Source organism: Thalia democratica, chromosome 4 (assembly GCF_965202585.1).
Source record: "Thalia democratica chromosome 4, ktThaDemo2.hap1.1, whole genome shotgun sequence".
Classification (NCBI taxonomy): Eukaryota; Metazoa; Chordata; class Thaliacea; order Salpida; family Salpidae; genus Thalia; species Thalia democratica.
In genome coordinates, this window is record NC_139168.1 from 27,032,624 (window position 1) to 27,057,470 (window position 24,847).

Consider the following 24,847-nt stretch of genomic DNA (forward strand, 5'->3'; position numbering starts at 1 on the left):
ATATCTCAAAACCAATTGAAAATGTTGCATAAATTTATAAAAAAATGTTGCAGGTGAATAATAAAGTTATTATAAAGTAAGAAATTGTTTGAATTAACAAATAGTAAAATTCATAGAGTTTTAATTGAATTTAAATACATAGTTTGAAAGTTTCCCAAGTTACTGTACAGTAAATATAACTATAAAAATGTTGTACAGGTACTGATAACCATCATACATTACTTTTTTTTTTAATTTTAGTCTGTTGATTTTAAAATAATCTACGGACTTTTTTAATTTTGATTTTTTGATACAACGTCATAGTTACTAAATTAATCAATTTGAAGTTTAATTTAGGTATTATAAATATCTTTAACAGTAAACAAGTTTTCTTAACTATATGTGTAGTAATTTTGCTAAAAGTAAAGTTCTGGGTTTGAACTAGAACTGTCCTCTAAAAAGAGGTGTAATGTACTTATATTTAATAAAACAATGTATACATATGAATTAAGAATTATTTTTTTTTTGCAGAAATTGTTTCTTTAATAAAAATACATATTCTACAACTTTTAGTAATCATCATTAAGTCTATAACTTAAAAGTTATGAAAGAAAACTTAAAGTTGCTTTTCTTATTGGCAACAAGTTGTGTAATAGTTTTAGCAGGTATGTAGTTTTGATTTTAATATGCGAAAAACTGTAATAAAATATACTATATTTGTAAATACTTTTGTAAAAATTGACACATAAGTATATACAAAAATTATGTTTAAACTATTTAGTATGAAAAAACTATTTAAATAAAAGGTTTAAACTTGCTTGATGAAGTTAATTTTTAGTTTATTACTATTTTTTCTAAAGTTATCATGTTTAAAAATTATTACATTTGTGAAAAATATAAAAAACAAATATTTGCCCTTATGGCTTAGATAGTACACTTTTAGTATAACATGTTTGAAATTTTTTTATTGGGAAACTTTTTATTAGTTGTACATTTAACATTCACAGACAAAATAGTATTAGAATTTGTTTATTTGATAGTATATATTGCTTTCAAAACTTTTATTTAAAAAATATATTTATATAGTTTTTAAGCAAGTTTTAATGAAATAAAGTAGTACATTCTTTTAAACTTAAATTGATGTTCTAAAATCATTTAAACTAGCGATAGTAATTGTAAATTTCAAAATAGCAAGTGAAGAGTGTGATCCAGCAAAGTGCGAGCCGCTTCTTGACTGTCATGAACCAAACCAGAAGATAGATTACAAGAACACCACTCACCCTTGCTGCATAACGAGAGTCTGCAGTACGTTTTCACTTTTATTGTTTTTTTGTTATTATTGCCTTTTAACTTAAATGGTGTTTTGCAAGCTATTGTGCTGAATTATGTTTTTGGTTATATTGACAGAAATTATTTTAAGAGACAAAGAACTGTTTGACATATTCATGATTGAATGTTTTTATCCACTGTTAAATATCAGTGTAGTTTTGAATTGTATTTTGTGTAGTAATTTACTAAACTGCACATATACAAAATAACTTTTATGGATGTACTGAAAATAACTTCTCTATATTTTTTTAATAGCTGTTGATTTATTTTTAGTTTTATTTTTAGTGTTATTAAATTTTTTACTGTTACTCAATTGTTAGTTTTTCACATAGTCTTAGAAACTGCTGTTCTGTGTTATAAATAAAGGATACCTGTGAGATATGTTCAAACTTGAAAGCGTTTTAGTTTCTTTTTATTTATTTTCTAAGTGAACTTCTTTTGAAATAAATGAAATTAATAACAAAAAACAATGTACTATTTATTCATACGTCATAATTTAAAGTTATCTTTTAAGCTGTTCACTTAACAAAAAAAAACTTTCAAATTTGATTTAAAATTTATCACTTGAGAATGAAACTTGTATGGTATTGAAAAGTTTTGTGTAATAAAATATAAAAAACAAAATGAATAATATATTGATATTAAGTTGCAAATGGTATATAAAAAACAATGGTTAAAACAGAATTAAACATTATTATTAAAACAGCTTGTCAAGGTTCAAACAATGGTATTGCACAATTTCATGTATTGGATCATTACACATTTATAAAGGACATGTACACAAACTGTACTCTAGTAACTGGAAATTTGGAAATAGTTGGACTGACAGATGAACAGTATGAACTTATTGACTTCACAAAGGTACTAATTTCTAGTACTAAACTCTATGTAAATTGATTAAGATATCTTTAAACTTAAAAGGATAGTTCTTATACATATAAGTTGTACTTAACTAAGAAATATTTTCTACAGCACATAACAGAAGTGCACGGGTACGTTCTCATTCACAGGAATTACGTAAAGTACATTGACTTGAGCTCACTGCGCATCATCAGAGGAAAGTATCTGTACGAGAATGACAATTTCAAATGCGACGGGATACCAGCATCCTCCAACAATTCTCTTCACGTCACTCTAAACGAACACTTGGAAGAGTTGTGGTTTGACAGTTTAACAGGTGCATGAGCAAAGTTAATGGGATAAGTTAAAAGAGCAGTAAATTTTTGGTGCAATTTAGTTATAAAATTTAATTTTTACCCATCATATATATTTCTTTGGTATAAAATATTAAACACTTATTAATACTTTCTTTATAAGTAATTGAAAGCTCATAGTTTTCAATGTCTTTAAAATTGTCTCATAAATGTTGTATATTAGTTTAAAAACTACTTAAATTTTCATGCAAAACAATTTCTGCAGAAATTTCAAATGGGAACGTTACAATTACTGACAATAAAAAATTGTGCTTTGTTGATCAAATTGAGTGGAAGCACGATATATTTGAAAACAAAATCGCAGATCAGTATGCCAATATAATAATAAACAGCACAACGTGTAAGTTTTAGATTGCTTCATAATATATTGATCATATGATCTATCAAAAAAATTAGGTTATAAATTGTAATTATATCCTTGCAGTAGTAAAGTAGTGACTGGAAAATTTTTAAAGTTCAGGTAAACAGGGTGGAAAACCTGGAATCTTGGAAAAACCTGGAGTTTGATAATTTTGGCTAAAAAAACCTGGTAAAACTTAGAATTTTAAGCAACTTTACATGTTAAGTAGTAAAATTTTGATTTGATTTGAAAAACCTATAATTTTTTATCATCATCAATTATTTTATTAAAAAACGCGTTTAAGTAGCTAAACAGTATCCTTTCAATATTGTTACACTATTTAACACAGTTTTTGACCTTAAATTTAACTTAAAACTAAATATGGACCCCAAAACATGTACTTGTAACCTTAAAAACATTTCTCAAAAACCAGTGGCCACCCTGGGTAAAGCTTTTTTTTTGATTTAAAAGAAAATAAGTATCAAAGTAGTTACTTTTTTCAAACTTAACTTAAAATTTACTTACAAAAAAAATCTATATGCTTGATTTTAATTAAGAGATTGCAACAAAGTAAGGCTTCAAGTAAACTTTTTATGACAAAAACAACTTATTCTAGGTCCGAAATGTCCTGATGCATGCAACATAAAAGGTGTGGTGAGCGGAAGGTCTTACAGCAAAAACTTTTGCTGGGCTGTCTCGCCTCTGAGGTGCCAAAAAGGTAGAAAAGTTGTTTGTTTGTTCGAGAAAATATTTGGTTTAGTTTTTTAAACAACTTGTTAAGGAGTTTTAACAGTGAGCTCCTGCTTTCAGTAGTTTATTTATATAAATTTTGAAAAGAAGTAAAAGTACAAAAAAGAAACATAGTAAAAAAATAATTTTAATTTGAAAAATAATTTATATGGTTTAAAGTTAGTTTAATAAACTTTTTATAGATAAGGTAATAAAACTCTAATGACATTGGCTATAATATTAAAACAACATACTGACTTTGCTAATGTGCACTGATTTTTTCTTAAGTGGTTTAACATGAACATAGTTAAACTTTTTTAGAACAAGCTAAACAACGAAAATAAATTTTAAAAATAACAATTTTACACAAGTTGCTCTTTTTAAAATTATTGTTCCAATTTTTTAAGTTATACAGCAACGAACAAAAAAAAAATAAAACAACTGCATAAATTAACCTAGGTGGCCATAATAGTTACTATTTTACTATTTACTTACTATTTTAGAATACCTCACAGAAATTTCATTGTACAAAACTACCTATGTAAATAATAAAATTAAAATTTTCAACTTGCAGCCACAAAACTGCCCTGCTCAGAATGCGTCTCTGGGCGCTGCAATCCGGCCAATGGGAAGTGTTGCGCGACGGAGTGCGCCGGAGGCTGCTACGGGAAAGGCGGGGACACCCACACGTGCAACGTTGGTGAAAGCTTTGATGTTTTAAATGTAACGAGTACTAAACGCCTTTGTACTAGTTTTTATGGTGTTGTAAAACAGCATGCGAAACACAAAAATTGATTAATTTGATGTTTTGTAAGAGCTACTTCTATGATAAGTTTATATTTTTGTTCTTTCAGTTTTAAAAGTATGTAAGCTATCACTTTTACAATAAGTAAACTTTTTTTATAAAAGTACTATATAGTTTTTATTTCAACCAGGCCTGCACGGAAAAGAGAAAACGCGGGATTTGCACAAAGTATTGCGATGAGAAGACGGACGTGGACGTCGAAAGTAACGTGGTCGCTGTTGAGGAACCGTACGCGTACCAGTTCGCAGAATACTGCTTGCAAAGTTGTCCACGTTGGTTCTTGTTAATTTACTTGGTTATATAAAACGTCATCATGTTTACTGTAACAGTTTTTTGCAAAGCTCGTAAAAATTTTACTAACAATAATATTTTTAAAGTTTTCTCAATACTACATCTCTCTAAAAGTGTGTGATTTTAAATTTGCCAATTATGTTTCTCTGGTATTTGCAAATTAATTGTTTCGTACTGCTGACAGCGAACACGGTGCAGTACCTAAAAGGCAGCACTCACACCTGCAGGAACTACTGCCCACGTGACTACTACACGTACGATGGGGGCAACAAGTGCGTCAAGACGTCGGAAAGGGCCAACAAGAAGGACTGCACGGACCCCAGCAAAGGCTGCGACGTCGGTCAGTGGAAACTTTTTCACACAATTATTTCGCGATAAAAAATAATTCTAGAAGTTTGTCATGAACCATAAAAACCAAAAAAAGTTTTAAGCACGCTTTTGAGGCTGAGTAATTTTTCACCCACTTACTTTTAAATTATCATTACGAATTGAAGATCAACTGCTCTTCGATTCGAGCGTTTACCCACGTACCACTCAAAAAACTACCTATTTTAAACCTGAAATTTCTCAACAGTGTGCCGGGGTATAATGCCGGAAGATATGAGAAGGTACCACGGAAACTTCTTACACCGGGACAACATCGACAAGATGTTCAACAAGTCCTGCACCATTATCGACGGCTCGGTCATATTCGAATCTTACTCCTTCAACGGGTTGGTGCTGAGATAGTGAAATATTTACACGGTTGAAAAAAAAGCTTAGCTCGAAATACTTTTGTTAATAGTAAAAAAACTTTGTATCTAAGCATTAAAATTAGTTATCTTCATAAAAGTAGTTGTTTACAAATGTAATATTGAAATTTTTAGTTTTTTAAACAATTTATTAAATATATCAATGTAGCAGTATAATTAATTTAATTTTAGACTGCTTAATAGTTTCTAAACGTATTTTGTATGTTGTTTAAATTTAAACGAGTAAGTTTCGTTAACATCTGTTGAATTTAAAGAAAAATCTGTGCTTGCGAAAATGGGAATTGTACGGACTGTGATGGGGAAGTAAGGTAAAATGCTGCATTCGGCTGCAAATTTTGTTTTGAGCTTTTCTTTGTCTGAACTTTTTTTCTTGCAGTTTCAAAGTAAATTAATGCTTGACAGTTTGTGAATGGTTAAACGGCTCAAATTTTTTACTACTATAACAAGTTGTTATAGTTGGTTGAGTTATTTTTAACTTAAAAAAAGATTCATGCAAAAAATAAAATAAACCATAATTATATATACATGTATACTTACACATTGTTAAATAGTTATTAAATAAAGTCACACTATGTTTTTTTTTTGCAAAACTTTTCGTATGGTTTTTGTTTGCTTTGTTTTATTTAAGTCGAAAGTTTGGATTCCTAACTTTTTTAAAACAGTTTTTTGACATTCGAAAGGCATTAAACTTATGTTTCATCATTTGGTACAAGAATGATTTTGACTTTTATTATTATAAAAAAGTTTTAAATGCACATTTGTAACATTCATTTCAACTGGTCAAAAAAAAATTAAAAAAATTCTAATGAAAAATAAAACTTGCTGTTATTTAAATTTAGCAGTACAATCTTTGATTAATTTTATTTGAACGAATATTACAAGTTATTATAGTTTTATGAGTTGAATATATCTTATTGTGCTTAATACCATAAATTTATAATTTAGTTAAACTTTTTATAGCGTTTCATGTCGAAAATAACTTTTCTAGTGATCAAACTGAAATAAAGTTTCAGAAATAAAATCAGTTTTGTTCTATTTTTCTATCCAAGTTGTTTTATGGTTTCAACAAAGTTGTAAATCGTGGAGTGTTGTTTTTCAAACATTTTTAAAAGTTTTAATGCTTACATGGTAAAAACATTCAAAAACGGGTTTGACTTAAAAATGTTAAATATATTAATTGTAATTACTTCCATTCTTTAATGTTGTTTGCTTAAGATACATTTTTTTTTAATTTAAATAACTGTCCGAGAAACTTCTAAATACCGTTATTTTGAATACAACGCAAACAATGTTTCGCAGAGACCACTTTTGCAACATAAGGCCGTTGCTGGACAAGCAACTGGACGTGTTCGAAAATGTGAGGGAAATTACAGGATACCTGAAAGTGGCCGCTTGGAGTCAGTCAAGACTTGGCCTGTGCCCGTTCAAGTGAGCTCGTTTGTTGTTTATTTGCATCAGCTGTTTGTTCAACATTGAAAATCGCATTACAAAGAGACGTTTTTTGTTCACGTTTTTGCTGAAATAATAATTATGTTTTTGTAAGTTTTTGAGATATTAACAAGTTTATTTTGTTTTGCATACAAACAAGTTTTAAATGGGGTAAAGTCAAATAAATAAAAAATAAACAAGCTTTAAAAATCAAAATAAAATTTTGTCGCGTACACTCCTCAAAAAGTAACAAGGCAGCTAAATAAAATAATTTAAATTTTATTTTACATTCGTGAACTTACAGAAACATTGAGGAGAACTTGTTTAAACTTGTTCATATTTTCACAGGAACCTGGAGAAGATAGGCGGGAGGAGCAGGGAACTGTCGCTAGGCAACTACGCCCTGCAGGTCCACATGGGGAGCAGCTCCGACCTCCGCTTCCTCTGCCTCAACAGCCTCAAGACCATATCGCAAGGTGGTTCGCATGCTGATTGTTTGTGTTTTTTTAATTTTAAAAAAAGCTGGTTTAAACGTAGCTGTCGGATCCGTATGAAGATCATTTTAGTAACTTTTGTATGTGAAATTTGGTTAAGTCTTTTTTTTCAAGTCGTAGAATTACAATTGTCTACACAAGGGTTAAAAAGAAGGGTGTTATGGTGAAGAGGCAAAATATTAACTAGTAATGGGGCGTAATTACGATTTTTTTTCTGCCAAGGTGGTTACTGTGAAAGCTAGTTTTGGAAACCGTGGTTTAAATGGTAATGTCGGGTCCAAAACAAAAAAAAGTTAATTACGCGTTAATTTTAATATGAAATGTTGTTAAGGGGCGGTGTACATAGACCCTGAGTTTGTCAGGCTTTGCCACATCGGCACTATCGAGTGGACCTTGTTGACAAATGTTACGGACTGGATCCACGTTCCGAAACGAAAAGCCCAAATTTGTCGTTAGTTGCAAAGGGGATTTATGTTAGATTTTATTTTGTTGGTGGTGAAAATATTGGTGCAAATCAGTGATATTTTGAGTTTGACGTAAAATTTTCTACGTGAATTGTTGTGCGATATCTCACACGATTCTTTTCTTTGACTTTTACAGGTTAATTAGTTTGATAATTTCCTTTAGTAATCAAAATTATACTTGAGTACTTTGATTTCAAGTATAACAAACAATACGCAGGTATTTTTGAACCTGTTGAGTACATGTTTAACAATTTGTTACATGCGTTAAAATACTTTATTTTAGCTTTTTAAAGACGTGACTACAGACAAAGTTCTAACTCTGCGCATGCAGCAAAATTGTTTGGTAACAAATTACGCTGATGACAATTTTGCAGACTGGTTGACTGCGACGTTGTTTTCCCCAAACAACTTATGTTAATCGAGCGTGCAAGGATATTAGGGAACAATTTTTCTGTAAAGTGAAAAAGTTTCATATGTAAACTGTTCACTATGAAAATGTGTTTGTGGTGCTTGGGTTTAGTGTGCTAAGCTCGTTAAATATTAAAGTGAAGCGAAAATAAGCTGCTAGTTTGGTTTTTCGGTCAAGTTCGATTTTTGAGTGATTAATAATTAATCTTGCGCAAACATTCTTAAAACATCTTTGCAATAAATCAAGTTTGAAAGTAAGTTTCTCGCAGAAAAAAATAAAACATGCTAAAGTGTAACTACAACGCTTATTTCTAAGTTTATTAAGAACTTATTATTTACACTATTTGAAGCTAACTATTATAATTTTAAATTTTAACCTTATTAAGTTTAGGTTTCAAATTAAAAAAAAATGTAAAAGATTGATGTACTTATTCAAGAAACTTGTAACACAATCCATGTACATAATGTATAGTTATTTAGCCTACAAAAAAAAATAGCAGACTAATATACTTTGTACTCTACTAAAAAAAAAATTTAAACTAACGCGTTTTAATACTACAAACATAAAGTGAGTTTTTGTTAAACAGCAAATCGAAAAGATCAAACAGCCTCAACCACAAAATTATTTGTTTTATGGTAAATAATAATAAAATTGTTTCATGTAGCTTATTGCTACAATCATCAGCTATTTAAATAAAAAATAAGCACTCAAACAGGCTAAAATATTCAAAAGCCCTTCCAAGCTGGCTCAGTGAAGATTGGTTCAGTTGTATAAATCTAATTATATTTTATTTAATTTACACTATTTAAAATCTGGTGACAATTTGAACAAATTGATGACGTCATAATAGGAAGCGTGAGGATCCACTGCAATAAGGTGATGGAGCACGTCAAAAGCATCAAGTGGAAGCGGATGATTTTCAACGACGCCAGCCAGAAACTCGAGGATTCCACCTGCAAAAACATGAACGGTTTGATTTTAAACAAGCTTTTGTCTGCTCGCTTTTCGTTGCCCGCTGTACGTGTATTTTTTAGCAGTTTTTTCGTAGAAATGTTAGCTGTTTTTCATAGTCAAATTAGTGTGTTTATTGAAGTGTAAATTTAAAAAAGGCCTATGAAAAACTAAATCGGAAACATAAACTTAAACTTTCGTTGTTTTAGTAAAAAATATGAAACGTTTCCAATAATCGTATAGTGCTATAAAAGTTGCCGCTGGTTAATTTGTTTCTTTTCAAACACAAAACAGGTACCCAAGTTTGCAAGCCAACTTGCAATATCAGTAACGGAGGTATTTTAAAAATTCAACTATTATTTTATTTGCCAAATACTTTTAGTTTATTTATTTATTTTTTCCTTTTGCATGAAGTCGCTGTCAGTTTAATAAGACATTTTTTTTTGAGTTTGCATGGGCTTGTTATAAATCTTATGTTGCGTTTTTAAGTTATTAAATTTTTTTTATAAGTTTTATTACTTTATATCATAACAAATTCTGGCTTTGTTTTTATTTTGAGTTTGAATTAATGTCTGTTTGTTTTATTTAATAATTTCGAAAAGTTTGATACAAGTTCAAAATTTTTTACCTAAGTAAAATAAAAGAATAAACTTTTTTACTGCTTAATTAAATTCTATACCTAAATTGCAAAAGATTTCCTTTTTTAATATTTAGAAAAACCTACTTTATCAAAAAACAAACCAAAAAAGTAATTTCATCACCATGACAACAGCGCCCTGTTACAACGAGTGCGCCAAAGATTACGGTTGCTGGGGGCGGGGCAAGAAAATGTGCTTCAAGTGCGCCTACTACACGGACCGGACCAACCCCGAAGGTCACATGACCAACCTGCCCATGAAGTTCGGCCAAACGTACATACCCGGAAAGGACAACGTCACTTGCGTGATGAGGTGCGACACCAGGTCGAAAAAGTCGGTTTTTTGATTTATTTTTTATGTTCATTTTTCAAAGAGGGAATCTTTCTAGTTGAACGTGATTTTAGACTTATCTGTTTTAAAATTTTACAATCTTTATTTAATAAAATTTACATACTTATGATTTACGTATTCAGTACACCGGGGAGAAAAAGTTTGTTTATTGTCAAACTATTTTTTCAAACAAGTTTTGTTTGGTTTTATTTACACAACGACGTTTCGCTGAAAAACAGCTCATTAGATATGAAGAGCTTTAATTATATATATTTTTTTTGAAACCTTCTCAGTCATTTTTAACCTGGGAGTTTTTTAACATTTTAGTTAATTAAATTTCAAATTTATCTGTTTTTAGTATTTTCATGGTTTCAATTTAAATTTGTGTAGTAAATTATTTTAAACTTTTACTTATATATGTAGTGTTTTTAAATTTCAAGCTAAGGCCACTTAAACATCAAAACAGTGTTTCTAATGTCCTTGAAAACTAATAATGAACAGAAAAGTTATTAAATATATTTAACCTTTTGCGAGCAAGAAAAAAAACTGTAATCGAAAAAACATCTTGTAATTCGCTTTGAAACCAAACGCGAATGCATTATTAAAGCCCCCTTCTGTATTATTGAAATCGCTTTAAAACGCGCAGAGATGCATCAATACATCATTTCGCTAATGGTAATGTGCTAAAGCGCGCGTCGCATTTTCATTCATTCTCGTGCGACCTTTGCAAAGCAAATCAATAGGGGCTTCTCGTTGTGATGCAAACAGGAAGGTAGACTTAATTTCGGCGAGCTGTGAAAACAAGCATGCAGTTTTATTTTAGTTTTTTTATTTAAAGATTTTTTTAAAGCGCTGACTTTTAACATTTAGTTTTGGCATTTTGTGGTCAGCAACTTTGCTGTAATCCATCGGTCTTTTTTAATGTCTTACAAATGCCAAAACGTTTTGAAGCAATGTTTTTGTTTTTACGTTAATACAAGAAATTTTTCGATCAAGTTTACTTTAAAAAGTCGAAAACAAGTTATATTGTTTTAAGGGTGCAATACAATTTTAATATTTATGTCAGACTTAGCAGTAGTACTAAGTAAACTTTACAACTGTGTATGTATATATACAATTGTTTTTTAAAACGTAGTGTTTTATTAATATTATATATATATATAATATATATAATATTAATAAAATACAACGTAAGAAAAACAATTGTTTCGCTGTTCTGTTAAACGGAACAGATATTCAGTTTGTTTATTGTGATGATATCTTAAAACATAAATCAAAACGTACATGAAATTTAAACAAAAACTTTAAGGACTGTTTACAGTATGTATGGTTCTTTATGACGTAATAACTACAGGGTGTACCAAGACGAAGGTCTAAAAGAGTGCTTGCCGTGTGATCCCGAGTGCAAGACTTCCTGTAACGGGCCCGGACCCCAAAACTGCACAGGGTTAGCTGATTGCTAATAAAGTAATGCTTGAAAAAACGATGTTGTTGCTGTTAATTATATTTAAAATAAAGTTTTCATTGCAAGAAACAATTATTTTTAGTACGAACTATAATTTTTAAATCCCTTGTGTTTCAATTTAAGTATCGAGAAAATTATTTTTGTAATTTATCATTGCTAGAACGAAGATAGATGTTAGTATCTTGCACAATTCATCACCTAAAACATTGTTTGCCTATTTAAAAGCAAGCAACTTTACATTTGGCTTGTACGAAGTTTCGTGTCACCTTATATTTAATTAAACATATTTTTGTTTTTATATAGTTCAAAACCTTATATTATGTATTAATTCAGCAGCGATAGTTCAAATATAGCCAGGTCCAGTCAAAGGTTAGCATAATAAAGCATGATCTTTTGTGAATTATTTTATTTTTTTTAGATACAGATAATAAATTTTGTTTTGTTCCAAAATATTTTTGTCTTGCGGCGTGACTAATCCATGACCTTACTTTATAATACCTTGCTAATTTTATTTTTTTCAAATTGTTTTTATAACAAAACTTGACAGTTTTATTTTTGATACTTTAACAACAACTACATGAGTTCTTTTAATTTAATTTTGATCAAATTAACTATTTTTTTTTGTTTTTTCAAACAATTTTATAATACGATGCTTTATATTTGTACACTTTTGTTTATTTTACTTTACAATAAGTAATGGTGACAAACAACTGCTTCAGGTCCGATTTGGCGAACGTGTGCAAGAACTACATGGTCGAGGACGGTGGCGCGTGCGTGGCCGAGTGTCCCACGACCCACTACAAAGTGGACCGCACCTGCCGCAAGTGCTCCGAAAACTGCCTTCCCAACGAAAACCCCCTCTCCGACACCGCCATGTTAGTAACGCGTTGTATGGTTTGTTAAAAAATCAGCCAATGAAAATTGAGAAGTTGATTTTTTGCTGTCAGAACTAATACTGTTGTTTTGATCTGGAGGTAAAAGTTTTTAATTTTTTACTGTACAAAGTTAATTTAATACCTATTTACTATATCTCACACAGTTTAAAACTAAAGCAAACACCTTTTGTTTTGAAGCCAATTGAAGGCGCACAAACGCGTTTCACAATGTTTGCGCTTCGAAGGCAAACACGAAAATTTATGTTTGTTTTGAGCTGATTTGAAATTTGTTCTTCAGCTGCTCCGGTCCTGAGGACGAGCGTTCTGCGGAAGGTTGCGCTCACTGTCACCAGCTAGTGGCCGACCGGTACACCCTGGTAAGTTGTTTTTGTTTCACTTTTATATAACTTTGTTATTATTATAAACAAGCTAAAGTTAGTTGTCACACCCTTGTTAGTTTGTGTTGGTTCTATGTGGTATTTGTTTTTGTTTGTATAACGACAACGTTTACTATGAGATGTAAATGATTTCAAAGCGTTCACTTTATCAGAACTTTAATTTATTTTTTTAGCATTGATACTTATAGTTTTGTTGAAAATAACGTCTAGTAAATGTACAAAAGTTTGACTTGACGATATAAAAGTATACTCACGGCTAACGATTTTATTTCAAAAAAAAATGTAATAGAGTGTTTTAGTTTTTTGTACAGAAACTGATTATAACTGAACTAGTTTTTGAATATGCAAAGTTTTTAAGCTTGTTATAAAATACGCCCTTAAAAGTTCGGTTGAACTTTTACTTCTGGTTTTAGTTTTGCATATGTCAAATAGCATATGGTAAAAGGCTCAAATGTTAAAACAAAAAAGCTTAAGTTGTGTTCTCCGGCATTTAAATACCTATTTCAGTATACTATAGTTCTAAGTTACCATTGTGCTAAAAGTCATATGAACAGCAAGCTACAACAAGTTTACTTTTTCACATTAATACATAAACCTTGTAACCTGTAAATTCAAACTGTAATGGTTAAAATTAAATAGTGTGTTATTTGTATAACTTGAAAAATTGTTGCGAATTATTCAAAACTATTTCTTTTTTATAGTATAAATTTAAATTTACAAGTATGAAAATTTTATCATTTTAAAAGCAATCGATTTGGGTGAGACTAGATGACGTTTTCAAGTTATATGAAGTAATATAATCACTTAAACAAAGACATTTATATATGTTCACTTATAAGTTTAATATACTGACGATTTAGAACAGACTACAAGCGAGACTTGTGTTTTCAATAAACAAATTTATTTGATTTTACATGTTTTGCAGTATACTGGAAACTGTCAGAAGTGTGAAGCTAACAGCAAGTGCACATCGGGTTGCTACATTTACGATGAGGACGGCCGTACAGAATGCTACGAACCCAAGTTAGCAAGTTTCATATATAACTGAAATTCAAACTATATTTGAAATTTTTTAAGGAATATATAAAAACTTTAAAATCATGTACTTTTTATTTTAGTTTTATCTTTAAAAAAATAGTTAAAGCTTAGTTACTTTTCAAGTTTATTGACTTTAAATAGTTTTAAAATTCTTTTACTAGTATAACTATTCTAGTACACTTAGTTTTAGTTGGGTTAAAGTTTATCTCTTTAAAATCTTTAGAAATAGACAAGCTGTATCCTAGTGTTATTCATAGTTTCCTGCATTTTATTCAGTAAAAGCTTGTGTTTACTGCTTTAATACAATTACTCACAAAATGAAATAACCACTGTTTGTATTCTAATATATTTTAAATGGTGTTTTTTATATCTGAACAATCCAACTTTAAAATCATTTTAAATCAGTTAAATTAGCCAAAAGCTAAAACATCAATCTGACTTCACAAAAATTGCTACAAAAACATAAAAATAGTACAACAATAACAAACACCATGATTATGAAATATTAGCAAACAATACAACCGCAAAAGTAATGTAAAGCAAATTACTATTCTTTTGCAAAAAAAGTAGCCAAACAAAGTCAAAGGCTTATTATTACAGCTTGCTGAGACACGTAATTGTAATTTGCATGTCATACTCATAACGATTGACATGCTTTTAAATAAAATGTTATTTTTGCTGCCACACTAATGTAGTTTCTGCTATTTTACATACATTTCTGCTTGTCACGTATACAAATGAACTTTACAATTGTCAGAAACACGGAGCAATTAACATTGTTTTTTTACTTTGCATAACTTGTTTTCAATTTTTTGTATAGTTGGAACTTCAAAACACTTTTTAAATTACTATTAGTTATTTTTTAAATATATAATACTGTTTGTTTTATTTTTATCAGATTTTCAATAGAAAATATACACTAACACTTACTAAATTTTTAAATCTTAATTTTGATTACATAACTTTACATTTCAAGCGAAAATAATTTGTTTTTTTTTTGCCAAGAGAACCTAATACTACAACTGTAAGGTTGTAGAAAATATTTATTAAGATTTATTCGTGAAATATGTAAAAAAGTGCTGTATACTGTTGTTAGTTTTCCTGGGTATGTTTTAGTAATTATTAAGTTTGTTATGAAAGTCCCCAGTTTAATTATTTTAAACAGTACTTTTTATACAGTAATTTTTTTAATTTTGATACGACTTGAACTACGTTTTCTATTAGAGTTTTGCATAATATTTAGTATTACTACGAAAGCAAAACTATCAAGCTTAACCAGTTATCAGTAGTATAAAAAATAAATTGTGAAACTTGAGTAAAGTTTTGCGTTTCATACAACAGCGTGCCAGCTTTTTCAAAATAAAAATCTACAAATTTTTAACCAATTGACCAACACAGGATACCAATATCGGTTGTGATAGGCATCATAGTGGGAGTGGCCATACTTGTGCTGGTGTTTGCTGCGTTGTACTTCAGGTACAAGAAGAAACAAATCGAAGACATCAGGAAAATGTTCCCCGTCAAATACGACGCTGAAGCTGTTAGAATTTGTATAGCATTATTAAAACTTCTGCTATAAACAAAAAAATATCGATTGCTTCAATACGATTTTTATCATATATTACATCTTTCAATTAATTGCTGAATTAAATGAGCTGCAACAATTTTTTTTTTCAAAACAATATTTTAAATTATCTAAAATTCAAAGTTCGAATATTTATGTTATTTAAATAAATGTTAAAATTCTTGTTACCAGGACGACGTGGTTGCCATGGACGTGCCCATGTTGCCAGCGGGAGGGGCGTGCAAGGCTAATCTGGCCCAGTTGCGCATAGTGACCGAGAGCGAGCTTGTGCTGGGCAAGTTGCTGGGCAGCGGGGCGTTTGGGGATGTTTTCAAGGGAATGTGGACCCCGCTGTGCATACAGGTTGACTTAAATTATAGAAGTATAAAAACTTAATAAAAGATTATTTTTTATTTTAAGAGTTTATTACAAATCAATCTATAAACTACCGATATTATTTTTCCTAATGAAAAGCTAAAAAGTATGATAAACTTTAGATCAGCTTTTATCCAAATGGTAACGCAACTTAAATTTTAAAGTTATTCAATTATTAATTATCTTTTTTTTTATATGTTTATAAACATAGATTTAATATTAAGAGTAGGTGGCTCAGTTTTTGCAAGGAATTGTTGATAGAGTCGGGTAATTCCGAACAAAAAACTTGCTTTTAAATGCGCAACCGTTATAAAACCGAAAAAAGTTAACTTGTTGCTAAAATAAGTTAACATTTTAATTAATTTTAAAGAAAATTCTACATTTAAAAGACAATTATAAAATGATAAGTATTTAATGTTTTAATGAAAATAGTTTTAGAATGATTTTTTTTGAAAACATACTATGTACATTTATTTTTTTATAATAAAATGGGAATATCAAACTGATATAGTTTATACTCAGATTAAATCATATTGTTTGCTTGAACCACTAAATATTTCCTAAACATCTATATTCAAACAAGACACATCTTTTTTTTCAGAAACTCATTAATAATATGTTTAAAATATAAATAATGCACGCTATAATATTTGTAAGAAAAAATAATTTTAGGGTGAAAAAGTGCAAATACCAGTGGCCGTGAAGACACTGAAAACGACGGAGGAAATTCACAGCGCCAGCAATCAAGTCATGGAGGTTTGAGTTAAATGAACATTTTATTTTATTTAATAATCTTTGAAAATATTCAAATCAAGAGGCTTTTTAAATGCTTATAAAATTTTTGCACCCTTAGGAAAAATACCACGCGCTGCCACTGATGAACGTATGTATAGAAAATATTGTGATTATTTAAACTCAATCAATTCCAACAGAGCCCATTTTGAAGGGCTTTTAAATAGTTTATTAGGATTGTGGTATATAACAAATTCTGATAAACAAATCAATAAAACATATATATATATATATATATATTATTGATTTGTTACATAAGAAAACAGATTACTACAATAGACAGAAATAAACAGACCTCAAGCCTTACATTGCATTTCATGCAGAAAGCTTGTTTTGCAATTTACGAGAACGGATGTTGTATTTATTACGTAATAATTAGATTTATCATACTATGTACTAGCTAACGATGTTAAATTAAATTAAGACATATTTTTTATTGTGACTTTAAACATAGATCAAATCATAGTGCGTCATATTTTCCGTCGTGTAAAACCGTATTGTTAGTATTTACTGAAATAAATTTAAATTATGAAAAAAAAATGTTTAAAGCTTTAAACTAGCATGCAAAAAATAACCTAAGTTTTTTTTCAACAACTCAATTGTTGAACTGATTGAAAATAACTAATTCTTATTATTGAATTTCACAATAAGGAAGTTACGAAAAATCGGATTTTGCTTGAAACTTTATATGTTTGTCTTTTTAGGAGAAACTATACCGTGTCATTGAAATTAACCTGGTTATTTACAAAAAATAAAGACAATTTCCTTATTCTTTTCAGTTGACAGAAGTTTGATCAAATATACGGAAACTCGCTGATTAGGAGAATTGTGAATTTAAGTTACTCGCTCGAAAACAAATTTATTCATTGTGTCTTCAATTCACGTTTTTTAATCTTAAAATTTCCATTTTATTGATTAATTAATGACTGAAATTTTTATACGTAATTAAAAAAACCTGTTTTAACATATTTGACCATTAGTATGATTGTTTTTTATATAGCTTAAAATTTTTTGTTTAGCAGATGTTTATAAGTTTAAAATAAAAAATGTTTTACACCTAATTTATAACCTCATATAATGCAAGTATACCATATGTTATTAGTTTATTAGTTACAACTACAACAATAAACTTATTAGTCTTCAATCCAAAATATTTTTCTTGTAAATGTTTATTTTCAAGGGAAAATTATTGTATTAAGTGTGTTTATAATCTGCATTAAAACCCTCCAGCTTTTATTTTTTTATGAAAAAGCATAACATTCACAACAAGTTAATTAGTAATAAACATATTGATGAACAAATAAAAGTATAGTAATCTGCAGCAATCACTGATAAAAACATTTAAAAATCTACTTTTGATGCTCAATAAACCAACCCAACGCTTTGATTATTACGTCACGCTAAAGCAAATATTACGTCACATCAAAGCGTTTATTACGTCACACTAAAACAAATATGACGTCACGCAGGAAGCGTACATAATGGCGAGCGTGGACTGCGTGTACCTGACGCGGCTGCTGGGCATCTGCATGCGGGACCAGGTGTCCCTGATCACCCAGCTGATGCCGCTGGGATCGCTGCTGGACTTCATCAGGTCCGAGGATCACCGGGAGAAGGTGACGGGGCGGCAGATGCTCAACTGGTGCCTGCAGATCGCCGAGGTTCGTAATTTTTCAATTGTTAATTTTTTTTCTGTATAAATTTTTGCTGGAGAATTATTTGTCAGTGTGAACGTTTGCACAGGCTATGTTACAAATTTCTTTTTTTTTGTTTGATAAATTTTTGTGGGATTACACTAAGGCTTTAAAGCTCTAGTATGATATCTATATACGCTGAACTTATCTTAATTAAGTAAGTTATAGAGTCTATTTATAAGCATAAAAACTAATGCATATGATTAAAATCGTTTTAAGACCAACTTCTTAATGTTTGTAAGGTGTTTACGCTTTACTCGTTTCGAATTGTTAAATTGTTTAAACAAATTAAGTTAAGTAAAACAGTCATTACTTAAAAACACTGCCTTTGAACTAGACTTTAAGTGATTTTAAAACAAAATTACATACTATAAAGTCTGACTTTTTTTGTGGTCTTCTATACGACTTAATTTAATTTATTAACGTGTTTAATTTTTTTTTTGTATTCCAATAAATTATTTATATATTTATGCAGTATAAGGGTTATACTTTACTTATGTTAGTCTTAAAAGAAAACTTCTTTTATGTAAAGTATTTTAAATTTCATCAAATACCAAATTTGAGTTATGTGAATTTTTAAAAGTTAATTTTGGTAGAACTTAATATTGTTATTTTAAAAAAAAAGTTTACTGACATAGTAAAAATTAATACCATTGATTTATAAACGACTAAAAATAACTCCAAGTACCTCGTGTAAATTTTTGTCTTATTTTTTAACTTTAAACGCGTCTTGCATTAGTACATTCTGTTTGGTGTGACTCATAAAATCAAACCAGTAGTTGGATTGAACTTGTTTGTTCTAATAATGATTATTGATTATACATCATATGTTCAACTTGTAAAAGTATTACACACGAAGCGTAGAATATAAAATTTTACATCATGAACGAAAGTCCTAAACAGTTTCTTGGCCAAAATACATCATATGAGACTGCTGAAATTGCAAGTAGCCTTTCCATAAACCGTAATTACTCCCGGAAATAACAGCCTCGCAAGATCAAAGCCGAAATTACATGGCAATTTGCAACGCAATAACGCGGAGAGGTCGGCCAGACGAATAAATTTTCACTATGACGTCACACCAGGTGACCCGATCAATAATGAACGCGGTGCAGTTTCGCGCCAAATTAGACTCCGAAGGTCGATTTGCGCATGGGGGCTCATTAAAAATGGATGCAAAGCCCTCCACCTGCCGCTTATCTCGTGATTAATAAAGCTCAGTTGCCACAAATTGGCGTTTTTTGTTATGTAAACTGCATGCAAATTCATAAAAAAGCTGTAAGTTATGGTAACTATGGCTGAGCGGAAATTGTGTGATTGTTTTTTTCCTTGGTAATGAAGTTGATGGAGTCTTTTTAAAGTTTTATTTGTGTACTCTTAGTTTGAAGTTAAACTGCATTTATTAAGTATTGTTTCTATATAAATAATCGTTTTCAATTTTTATTTAATTTCAATATCGGGCGGTAGCGTAGATTTGATTTATTTTCAGAAAACGGTAAGGTAAGCGTTTCTCTTGGAAATATTGATTTTTACAAAAGCTATTGGTAGTTAATCACGTAAATATAGTATTTTATTTTCATTATTTTTTTCTAAAGAAGTTGAAGTAAAATTCGTTTATTGTCGACATTGTTTTGTAAAATAAAATGTCTTATTTTTTTTTTGTTCTGCTTAATTAGTCAGTAATTTTCAATTTGTGATTTTTGTATGCTTGATTGAAATTAACTTTGTTTTTTAGTGTTTTAGGACATATTTAAGAAATACTTGATCACATTTATATTTTTGATTTAACAGATTAAAATTTCATGGTTCAAATAATATAACTTATGTTTTAAGTGTTTAGTTCACTAATAATATTATTATACATGATTAACTTTAAGTAAATTTAAGGTTTTTTTTTATCAGTTAATTAAAAATATTCCCAATTTTACTCAAAATAAAGGTCAATTTATATTTTTTAATAATTTTTAATAAAGGTTAAAGTAAAGGTTGATTTATATTCCGTATGCAATGAGTTCGCATTATTTCATTGAGTTTGTTTAGTTCGAAAACCATTAATATTTTATAAGGTTTTTCTTCAGCAACAAATTGAAAGTACTTATAGTTCAGTACATAATTAAAAAAAAAATTATGGTGCATCATATAGAGTTCTTATTATTTTTTTAATAGTACTTTATGATTTATGTTCTATATAAGCTGTTAAATTAACTAAAAAAAATTCTAAATTACTTATTGTCGCTAAGCAGAAAAACTTGTTGTTTTAAGATATACAGAAAAACTAGTCACTAATGATGACTAATTAAAAAATTTCATCTCAATTATTTTAATAATTGTTACAGGGAATGAAATACTTGGAAGACGAGAAACACCTGGTCCACAGAGACCTGGCCGCCAGGAACGTCCTGGTCAAGACGCCCAACCACGTCAAAATAACCGATTTCGGGCTGGCCAAAATGCTGGACTACTCCGAGGACTTTTACTATTCGGAAGGCGGAAAGGTTTGATTTGTGTTGTTTTAGAATACAAGCAGCTACCGAGCTTACAGTTTCAAAGAGTTGACTGATACGCTAAGTTTTTTTTAAATAGTTTTAAACTGTTACCTTACTAATACCTTAAAAATTTACTATTTGAACTTTTAGGTAACAATTTTATTTTCTGTCAAAGTAATGAGTTTTTTCGTCTCAAAAAAAAAAAAACAGTTGTTATAATTAAGTTTTAGTTAGAATTATTTAAGTATACAAATTTAACTTTTCTAACTTTAATTTATATGTTGTTTTATTCTGTGTATTCTAGTTTAAGTAGATACCGTGAAATAATTGTACTTACATATTCCTAACATCACCTTTACATTAACTATTTATATACAAGAACCCGTTTAATTAACAACCCTAATACGGCATAAATGCACTAGAATTGCTTATACAACTTTCTATTCAGCCCAGTGTGTTAAAAATCATAGGTTAAAAAGGTTTTATGGGTCAAAAAACAAATCAAGTTATTAAAATTTCAAGTGTAACCAAGCCGGAAAGCAATCACCAAAACTTGCTTGTTTTGGCTCGGCTTATAAATTTCCGCAAATACTTGAGATATTCACCTGAAAAGCGTGTGGCGTTGCGAAAACATCCCCGCATGACCGAGCATCATTACTGCGTCACAATGACGGTTACCACTTCTCGTTTGCGGTTTTTCCCCCGAAATTCGTAGTATTTTTTGCGCTGACAATTACGGTAATTTTGACATTTGCAAGTTTTCGACGGTTTGTTGCGCCTGAAATGATACCGTTTTCAAATGAATTCTTACAAAAAGGGATTAAAGTGATGTCGGGCGTACCACGGTGAAACGAAAAAAATAATTTGGCAATTAAACATTTCAAATATTTTTCATTTAGTTTTGCATTGTACTTTTTTTTATTTCTCAGTTTCATGCAACATTAACTTGAAGTTTAGATTAAAAAAAAAATATTTGCGGTTTGTGCGGATTTTGACAAAATTTAATTTTTACTGTTGATGATATTTGTACCAATATTTGTATGACTTTTATCGAAAAAAAAATTTCAGCTTCCAATCAAATGGCTGGCGCTGGAGTGCATCACCGAGAGAACATTTTCCCACTTGTCCGATGTGTGGGCCTACGGCGTCACCTGCTGGGAAATATTCACCTTTGGCGCCAGACCTTACGAGGTTTGTTGAAATCGTGTTTGTGAAATTTTACTGTTTTTTACGGAACTGTTTCGTGGTTTCGTCATACAAAAACGCAGTTTTTCATACGTTTTAAAGCAACGTTTTTTTTTGTAAAGTCTCTTTGAAAAATTAGTTTTAACTATGTAGATGATTTTTTATTTACTTTATTTAAAAACGCTTTTAAAAACTTTAATACTTAATATGAAAGCACATAGAAAATTTTGTTGTAATTTAATACTATTTTGGCTTTAAACTGATTGACTAAACGTCATTGTCTAAAGTGCACAATCAAACTTTTTGTCTGAAGAAAACTGACACGTATCCTCGATGTGTCAAAACTGAAAAATATCTCTCAAGCTTGCGGCCAAAAGTCAACTAATTAGCTACTTTTTTTCTCACTCAGTCATTGTAGTAAAAAACGGAAATTGCGTCACCACTAACTTCAGCTGAAGCTTCAACGCTGCTTGAAAAACGTGTATTGAATTGAAAGGTGTGAAAAGGAAGCGGATTGATAAGTCGAAAAGTTTCTTTTCAAAATGTGTTTTTTACACGGGTCGATTCAAGTGTGAAACTTGTTTTTGCAGCCAGGCTTCTTTTGTGCTGTGGGCAACAATGAAATGAGCGGTTTTCTGCTCTCTGTTTGTTCACAACGGTGTGCGCTCGTCAATAACAACTACATTTGTTTATGAGTTGCTCTTTGACAGACACTCATTGAACAGGTTTTCCGCATCGTGTGAAGCTTATGCTTTTGTAAAAAAAATCGTGTTTTGTAGGATTTGTAATACAAAATTATGTTTTGCATGCATTAAACGTTGAAAGTTTTTTAACTACATAACAATTAGACCAAGGTTCAAGATGTTGTGTATGCTTAAAAATCATAAACAAGGAAAGACTACAATTTCAAGGTTTGAAACTTTTTGTTTCAAAACAAACACCAACACCGCGTTGGCTTCTGTTTCATTTGAAAAGCTTTCAAACTTTCTGTTAAATTACCAAGCACAAAGATGCCATCAAAAAATTCGCACAAACAACATTTTGTTTGAAAATTTTCGCGTTTGGCTCACTCCCTTGGCAAAAGCCAACAGTCAACATCAAAAGATAACAAAAGAAAAAGCAGCGCAGTGCAAATATTGAAAATCAAAAAGCAAACTGATGGTTTCAGCTCTGCATCAAAACCAGCACTATAATTCAGCATCGATTCTGCTGTAAACTTGAACTTTTCAGCTCATTAGGCTGAAACAAACAAAGTTATAGTTTGCTCTCTTGTACAACTGAAATCACAACTGCGTGGTGAATAGTGGAAGTTCAAGGCAAACAAAACACAAAGTTTGCCCGTAGAGAGTGAGCCTTTGTTACTACGAAAGGGCAAACATTGTTTTGTTTCACGCTTTCTCGAAGTCCGAGTTGTTTTCGAGGCTTTTGTTTGCCAACTACAAAACTCCGTCGTAAATCTTTTTAGTTTTACGACAGTTTAATTGCTGTCTAGTAAGTTTTCTCGCCGCTTTTCCCCTTTTTGACGGTTTAATTTTTGAACTGTCTACTTTGATTATTCATCTATTGGTTTTGGTTTTAATTTTTAATTTTTTGAACATTTTCATAAGGATAGTTTCATGCGTAAAATTTTTAATCGAAAAACAGGATTCTAAATAATATTTAATTTTTGATTTTAATAGCTTTAGCACCAGCTTTTTCAAATTCACATTCAAATGGAAACTGTGTAAAAATATTCCACAGAAATGATTTCTTTAAGTATATATATTTTTTAAATACTTATTTATAATTATTATAGTAATTTATAAATTTAAAACACTTGTTTTTGGAAGCTCTTTTCCACACAACACCATTTTTGAACTCAAACTTACAACTATTTAGTAATATACTAAGCGCCTGAATTCTCACTTCAACCTGTCACAAATTCAAACAAATAAATTTCAGCTATTTAGTATTATTTCAAACGCCTGAACCAATATTTTTCTCACTTCACTCTTCAAGTTGTCACAAGTTCAAATAAATTTCAGGGTGTGCGGGCCATGGACATGTTGCAGTTGCTCGAGAAAGGCGACAGACTTCCTCAACCCTCGTGTGCCACTATTGACGTCTACATGCTGCTAATCAAGTGTTAGTGTTTAAAATTATTTTGATTTTTTTTATTATTAAAGTTTAATGTTTTTTCTCTTGAAAAATGATACATATTGCTACTATTACATACAACCTACTCATCAAGTGTTAGTTTCTACGTAATTTTATTTTGATTTTTTTGATATTAAAGTTTAATGTTTTTTCTCTTGAAAAATGATAACTAAGTTGATGATAAGAAAAAGTGTTAGTTTCTGTTTAATGCTGAATTTTCAAAGTTAGTTTTGTTCATTTGATTCTCCTTGAGTTTTAAATAATCAAGTTGAACCGTGTAATGATTATTGAATTCTTGAACGAAAAAGTGTAGTATGTTTATAACGAGAAAACTCGTATACACTTTAGAATTACAAACTTATGTTTTGTATATACTTATGTTAGCTTTAGCTTCAGAGTTATCCTTTTGTTGAATACGCACTTTAAGCTTAGAAATGCGTGCTCAACAGGAAATGCGCACCTAAAAAGTACCATTTCAAGTGGAGAATTGCCTTTTTAACATAAAGTTTTTGGCTAAAAAGTGCGCACTCAAAGCAAAGATTTGTGTATTAATATTTAAAACTACATAAAGTTTTAACGCAAGTTTTTTTTAATAATTTTTACATAAATTAAACTGAGAATGTGAGAACAATTTAAAATTTCTTAAGTATCATGATATTTATTCAGTTTTTTTATAAGTTTTAGCA

General features: G+C 29.9%; 1 protein-coding gene across 3 annotated transcripts in view; it reads left to right on the top strand.

Moving 5' to 3' along the window:
• The first annotated feature begins 508 nt into the window (after nucleotides 1–508).
• Nucleotides 509–24,847, top strand: part of LOC145833793 (epidermal growth factor receptor-like) — a 32,611-nt gene continuing 8,272 nt past the window's right edge. The window contains exons 1-26 of one of the 3 annotated variants that reach the window (XM_082940980.1): nucleotides 509–644; nucleotides 1,171–1,284; nucleotides 2,015–2,169; nucleotides 2,281–2,485; nucleotides 2,728–2,862; nucleotides 3,479–3,580; nucleotides 4,166–4,287; nucleotides 4,527–4,668; nucleotides 4,872–5,027; nucleotides 5,262–5,400; nucleotides 5,694–5,747; nucleotides 6,739–6,867; nucleotides 7,216–7,343; nucleotides 9,085–9,204; nucleotides 9,958–10,156; nucleotides 11,508–11,600; nucleotides 12,338–12,493; nucleotides 12,792–12,870; nucleotides 13,817–13,914; nucleotides 15,328–15,469; nucleotides 15,686–15,856; nucleotides 16,541–16,624; nucleotides 18,130–18,321; nucleotides 20,691–20,849; nucleotides 21,909–22,031; nucleotides 24,050–24,149. In XM_082940980.1, the coding sequence (XP_082797106.1) occupies nucleotides 584–644; nucleotides 1,171–1,284; nucleotides 2,015–2,169; nucleotides 2,281–2,485; nucleotides 2,728–2,862; nucleotides 3,479–3,580; nucleotides 4,166–4,287; nucleotides 4,527–4,668; nucleotides 4,872–5,027; nucleotides 5,262–5,400; nucleotides 5,694–5,747; nucleotides 6,739–6,867; nucleotides 7,216–7,343; nucleotides 9,085–9,204; nucleotides 9,958–10,156; nucleotides 11,508–11,600; nucleotides 12,338–12,493; nucleotides 12,792–12,870; nucleotides 13,817–13,914; nucleotides 15,328–15,469; nucleotides 15,686–15,856; nucleotides 16,541–16,624; nucleotides 18,130–18,321; nucleotides 20,691–20,849; nucleotides 21,909–22,031; nucleotides 24,050–24,149 (3,358 nt within the window). In that variant the 5' untranslated portion in view covers nucleotides 509–583. The remainder of the gene's footprint in view (nucleotides 645–1,170; nucleotides 1,285–2,014; nucleotides 2,170–2,280; nucleotides 2,486–2,727; nucleotides 2,863–3,478; nucleotides 3,581–4,165; nucleotides 4,288–4,526; nucleotides 4,669–4,871; nucleotides 5,028–5,261; nucleotides 5,401–5,693; nucleotides 5,748–6,738; nucleotides 6,868–7,215; nucleotides 7,344–9,084; nucleotides 9,205–9,957; nucleotides 10,157–11,507; nucleotides 11,601–12,337; nucleotides 12,494–12,791; nucleotides 12,871–13,816; nucleotides 13,915–15,327; nucleotides 15,470–15,685; nucleotides 15,857–16,540; nucleotides 16,625–18,129; nucleotides 18,322–20,690; nucleotides 20,850–21,908; nucleotides 22,032–24,049; nucleotides 24,150–24,847) is intronic. The other 2 variants (XM_082940981.1, XM_082940982.1) reach the window with 2 other exon arrangements.